At 35.6% G+C, this 6669-nt stretch overlaps 1 protein-coding gene across 1 annotated transcript; it reads left to right on the plus strand.

The window, feature by feature from the left end:
- Positions 1 to 4393: 4393 nt before the first annotated feature.
- On the plus strand, positions 4394 to 6289 carry LOC121367139 (putative ankyrin repeat protein RF_0381; the record flags this gene model as incomplete). The annotated part of the gene is made up of 3 exons (XM_041491284.1): positions 4394 to 5063; positions 5631 to 5795; positions 6068 to 6289. Coding segments are annotated over exons 1-3 (1057 nt in total), but the record flags the coding sequence as incomplete, so codon positions are not given.
- Between the last annotated feature and the right edge of the window lie 380 nt (positions 6290 to 6669).

The raw sequence follows: 6669 nt of genomic DNA on the forward strand, positions 1-6669 counted from the left end.
TACTTGGACAGATTTACATTTGCTAGATAATATTAATTGCGAGTTTTATTTTTAGAAGTTATCTAGTTATTTTGGGTATTTGAAATTTATTAGGGTTGAGTATCGGGTATAATTTCAGTTGCAATTTGGTAGTACATATTCAACAATAGCATTAAATTATAGTTTTCTTAGAAAATATAATTAATATTATTATAATTATTAACTGTTTAAGATAATGTATTAATTTGTTATAATTTCAGAATCTGAATATATATTGACAGGTTTTTTTTCAGGACTTGTTTTATTCCAATTGTTTTTGTTTTTTTTGTTTTTTTAAAAGATTTTTGGCTTAAATTTAATTCGTTAGTCAGACAGTTAATTTAGATATATGTAAGTCTATACGTAACTGAAACATTTTATTTCAGGTGTATCTATTTAAGCGTATATATTCAGATATCTTTAGCAGTAGTTGAATTTGTTGCTTTAGCTGATTGAAATACTTGTATACTTGTGATCGAGTAGTGTAATTTATTTTCTCTTGGAGTAGTGTAATAAAGTTCTGTTCTGTTCTGTTCTGATTGTGACTGGAAAACAAGCTTGGGGTGTTGCGTGGCAGGGATTCATGGATCGAACTTTGGTAAATATAATGTTGATATGCCTAAGATGTGTTAATGTTAGAGGCGGGTTTCTTGATAGTAGAATGTGTTCTCTGTTATGGTCTGGTGTTGAAGTATTTAGCCTGTACTCACTGAATAGCTTAAATAGCTATATTATATAAATATATGGCTACAACTACTGTTAGCTATAATGTATTACTTAACACACCTTTCTTCAAAAGAGTTCTAATAAGTTAAGGTAACTTAATAACTTAACGATCAATTCCTTGACATGTAACTCCAAATAAAAAAATACTTATAAGACATTGTTATTAATATTTAAATGTAATATATGTATTGGGAGTAATTGTGATATTAATAATTAACATTTTAAAACTCACCCTGGTCTTTTGTTGTTTATTTTATTTGTATACCAGTAATTTGTCATACAAGCTAATGTTCTTGTTATGGGGCACAAATTATTAATTATTAATTATTAATTTGTATTTGTTTTCGTGTTTCTAATCTTCATAGAAGTTGCGTTCCAGCCAGTGCTCCACAACTGGTGTAACAAAGGCCGTGGTATGTACTATCCTGTCTGTGGGAGGGTGCATATAAAAGATCCCTTGCTGCTAATCGAAAAAGAGTAGCCCATGAAGTGGCGACAGCGGGTTTCCTCTCTCAATATCTGTGTGGACCTTAACCATATGCCCGACGCCATATAACCGTAAATAAAATGTGTTGAGTGCGCCGTGGAATATAACATTTCCCCCTTCTACCTTCATAAAAAGTTGAAACAGTGACTTGGCACGACTTTTGACGACATAATTTGTATACTACCGTCTTGCTGTAGGTTCTGTTTGCAAAGTCATCCTACTGAATAATTATTTGTCAGGAGGTTTGTCAATTCAGAACTCTGTGATCGTTCAGGGCGAGACGTAGCCCAGTGGCATGTGCTGCCTGTCTATGGGATGTTGCATATAAAAGATCCCTTGTTACTAATGAAAACATGTAGCGGGGTTCCTCTCTTTTGCATAAAATATTAGTGGCTCTATATTAAACGTGTTTTTGATCGATCTAATATTTGTACTAGGTTAAATTTCCTTTTATTTCCTAAAAAAAAATTTGTTTGGGCTTCTTAGAAATATTATGACGACCAGAAACACATTAAATATACAGACAGTGATATTCTAAACAAGAAAATATATTTAATATGTAAGTTTAATCGTAGAAATATTTTATTAGTTGGAAACATCTTACAATGGAGCAAACTCAGGAATGTTCCTTTAACAAGATGTCACGGGGATTCTATAATACCCGTAACTGAATAAAACACGATTGTCCAAATATCTCTCCTAACAGTATATCTATTAGATCTCTCTGTAACAGGCAGTTATACCCGCTGTGGCTCGTCTCTAGGTATGATCAGAGATAAGATCTTATAAAGTATATATTATTATAGCACGTTTAGTTCACTAGAAAACACAACAAAAACACAATACACTTTGGAATCTGTATTAACCTACGCTGACAAATGTACTGCCGCAGTAGTTAATTAATAACAACAATAATAACAACCCAGAACTAATCACTTAATTAGTTAATCTCTAGGTGTCTAGTTTACACAATATGCTAATCACTTCACCGTGACACAACACCCACACGTGTGATAATTGAGAAACGCTAACACACAGACGTGCGATAATGGAGAAACGCTTCCAGGGGAACTTAATTAATAAAGGAATTACAACACTATTCCTAACTGGTTAATTTTTAATTAACCCTTACTACTCGTTCAGTAACGTGTGATAATTGAGAAACGCTGCCAGGGGAACTTAATTAATAAAGGAATTACAACACTATTCCTAACTGGTTAATTTTTAATTAACCCTACTACTCGTTCAGTAACCTTGTAACACAGAATTAATACTGGTACCTATCACAATAAAGACAATAACCTACAGTTTACCTAGGTCTTCTAGGATGACTGGCTAAGCTTTATATTACCAAATACTCGTATAAATATAGAACAGTAAGACTACGATTTACTTCGTCAGATGACCGAAGACCCTGTCTAAAGAATATTGGTATAATACAGTATTAAAATATTTAAAAGTCACATCAATCACATCAAGGTTATACACAGAGCAGAAATAATATATAATTACCAGTCCGGACGGACAACGTTCCCCCGGGATACCTTCCTATGGTTTTCCTAGATATCTCTAAACCCTAGCTATTTATTCAAAACTCTCAGAGACAGCGAATATCGCCTGGGGTTACAACGCGGTACCTCACCTATCATCTGATATTCCACCTCTCCCAGAGTCGGTATATTTTTCTCTGATCGTCAGACTGGCTGTCGCCATCGTCGCCAAATCACGGTTGTAAAAACCGCACTCGCGGAGGTATTACGTAACTACTCGCCACATGGCCTCGGCACCAACTGGGTGTGTATTAGAAAGTACAGCTCGAGGACCGTCGCGCAGAAGTATTACGTAACAAGTTGCCCACCTGGACTAAGTGCAATGAAACTGCACATGGCCCTCTAACACAATTAATATCGCCACAGGCGAAAACAAAATTAAGAGCATGTCCCGTCACACTGGTCTAAAACAGTTAAGGAATGCCACAAAGATATGTCACATTATAGGCGATTGTGGATAGTAGCCCGCAGGCCCCGCGGCTTTCGATATAATGAGTACAGATTTAACAAAACTGCAAAAGATTTATTTCGCATGAAATGAAACGAAGCTTATTTTAAATATAAACGCGACTTATATGGATCCTTGGATAAAGATTGTGAGGCAGATCACAAAATGTTATGGACAAAACTTAGAAATACGAAAAAAGTAGGTATATTATGTCTTTAAAAGTCAACAATACAACTATAACACAACTACAAGAAATGTGTAGTTCTATGGCAAAACATTTTAGTCGAGTACTTAGCGACACAGAAGATGAACATTTTGATGATAATTTTAAATCAACTATTTAAAAGAAAGTTTCATAATTTAAGCTAACTGTCACTACAAATAAAGAATGTGTTGATATTTCCCCCAATGTGGTTTTCCGAATAATAGAATCTATCACCGTTGTGAGGTATAGATAAGGCAGTTACAACCCGAGGGACAAAATGTTTTTTTGTTAGGGCCGAGGTTCTGACGACAATCGTAGTAAAACATAAGTTATGACGTCACGCATATGTAGAAATCATCTAGCCCTCGTGTTAGACAGATTTATCTAGCCCTGGGGTCACAGATTTTGCTAGCACCGAGGCTTCCGATGCCTATTAAAGGGACATTCCTGAATTTGCTGCATTGTAGGATGTTGTCGACTAATAAAATATTTCTATGATTAAACTTAAATATTAAATGTATTTTCTTGTTTAGAATATATATTCAATATGTTTCTGGTCGTCTTAATATTTGTAAGAAGCCCAAACTGGATTTTGTCTTCAAACAAAATATTTTAGGAAATAAAATGAAATTTAAAGGGACATTCCTGAGTTTGCTGCAATTTTTAAAGATGTTATCGACTAACAGAGACTTTTTAACGATTGTAATTACATATAATATATTTTAGGAAATAAAATTAAATTTAACCTAGTACAAATATTAAAACGATCAGAAACACGTTTAATATACATGTTATATATATATATATTCAATACATGTATCCATTCAGTCTTTCATTCCAGTGTATTTTGCTCTATACTTCAGTTCCTGGCGACAATCTACAATGGACTGTTTGTCTTTCGTCTTCAATTAAATGTCGTTTAAACGTGTAGAGCAGTTGGAAATCACACGTTCATAACAATGGCAGAGGCTAGAACTCGATTACATAACGCAGTACTTGCAGGGAATCTTGAAAACGTGAAACCGTATATAGGTGGTGCGAATGCTCAGGACAGAGAGGGAAGAACAGCGTTAATGCTAGTTTCTAAAAGTGCATCCAATGGTGCAGCTGTAGTTAATTATCTTCTACAGTTTGATGCTGATAAATACATTGTTGATAAGCACGGAGACAATGCTTTACATTATGCTGTGAAGGAACGCCATAAAGAAATAGTAAATAGTTTACTAGCGAGAGGCATGGATGTAAACAGCAGAGATGGGGATGGTAATACTCCGCTGATAGCTGCTGCTCAAAAGGGATATACAGATATAGTCAAGATTTTGACAGATCACCGAGCTGATATACACATGCGGACAAGAAAAAACAGGAATGCTTTGTATTTTGCTTTGTGGAATAAACATGATGACATGGCCAAATATCTGTTAGGTGTATACTGCGGGGATGATGAGACGTGGCCCGAACTGGAACTTGCCTGTCACGAGAATAACACTAGGGTGATTCGTTTGTTGCTACAACATGAACTAAATCTTAAAGGTCCTGATCTTAAAATGTGTTTCATGAATGCTCGCAGTTTGAATAAACAAGAAGAATCCTTTAAAGAGTATATAACCTATTACGATTTTGATGTTTGTATGGTAACAGAAACGTGGTTTAACAAAACATATAAGACACGTGGTTTTATTCCAGATGGCTATTCAGCAATACGAAAAGACCGAGAAGATAACAAACATAACACGAAGGAACGTGGTGGTGGGGTTTTAATAGTTTTTAAAACGTCACTGTTTGTCAAACAAATTCATCGTGAAGACTGTAAATCGTTTGAATTTGTCGAAGGTGTTATGGAAAACCACTTCAGTTGCAGGCTCATTTGCATGTATTGGCCTCCTGACAAAACAAATTCACTGACTGTCTTGCAAACCTCAGTTGATAACTTTGAGACACATATCAAAGCACTTGATAAACCAAATAACGTTATCATTGCTGGGGATTTCAACATTCATTTGGAGAATGACCAATCATCGATGACGAAGTATTTCAATAACAAGCTCAAATCAATTGTTTTAAAACAACACATCGAAGATTCCACGCGCAACGATGCAATACTTGATTTGTTGATAACTGATGAAGCTAAATTTATTAATAATATTACATGTTATAAGTATCACACGCTTGATCATTGTCTTATTAATTTCAAAGTTGTACAAATGGGTAAAAAGTTTAAGAAAACTATGGAAGCAGGACTGCTGGTATCATCTGAGAAAGGATATACTGAACAAGTTCGCTTGTTACTAGACTGTGGAGTAGATATAGACACAGCTGATATGTCAGAAGAAACCGCTCTACATCGAGCCACAATTAATGGTAAGATGGACACAGTGAAATGTCTTCTAGAGTATGGATGTTATGTGGATAATGCTAGACAAGATGGATGCACAGCGTTAATGCTGGCTTCTAAGCATGGGCATATTGAAATAGTGGAACTGTTGATAGAACAGAAAGTTAAAGTAGGCGAACACGTAAAGAAAATGGGGACGCAAAGAACGCATATGTTAACGAGAACGATGCTTTTGGACAAAATGCTTTACACTTTGCTGTACTTAACGGTTGGACAATAATTGTACGTTGTCTTCTAGATAATGAATGTGATGTGGATGCATCTACATCAGATGGAGAAACGGCACTAATGATGGGTTGTCGTAAAGGTCGTATTGAGATAGTACAGCTGTTGATAACACGCAATGCAGATGTTAACAAGAACAATGCTTTGGGACAAACTGCTTTACACGTTGCTGTACTTGGCGATGAGAAAACAATTGCAGCTTATCTTCTAAATAATGGATCTGGTGTGAATGCACGTACATCACGTGGAGACACGGCACTAATGTTGGGTTGTGAAAAAGGTTATACTGAGATAGTACAGCTGTTGATAAAATGCAAGGTAAACGTTAACAAGAATAATCTTTCTGGACTCACTGCATTACATATTGATGTACTTAATGATAGGGAACCAGCTGCACGTTGTCTTCTAAAGAGTGGAAGTTGTCGTGTGGATGCACGTGCATCACGTGGAAACACGGCACTAATGTTGGGTTGCAAAAAAGGTTATACTGAGATTGTACGGCTGTTGATAAAATGCAAGGCAAGGGTTAACAAGAAGAATCTTTCTGGACAGACTGCATTACATGTTGCTGTACTTAATGGTAGGGAACCAGCTGCACGTTGTCTTCTAAACAGT

The sequence above is a fragment of the Gigantopelta aegis genome, unplaced genomic scaffold (assembly GCF_016097555.1).
Source record: "Gigantopelta aegis isolate Gae_Host unplaced genomic scaffold, Gae_host_genome ctg9469_pilon_pilon, whole genome shotgun sequence".
Lineage (NCBI taxonomy): Eukaryota > Metazoa > Mollusca > Gastropoda > Neomphalida > Peltospiridae > Gigantopelta > Gigantopelta aegis.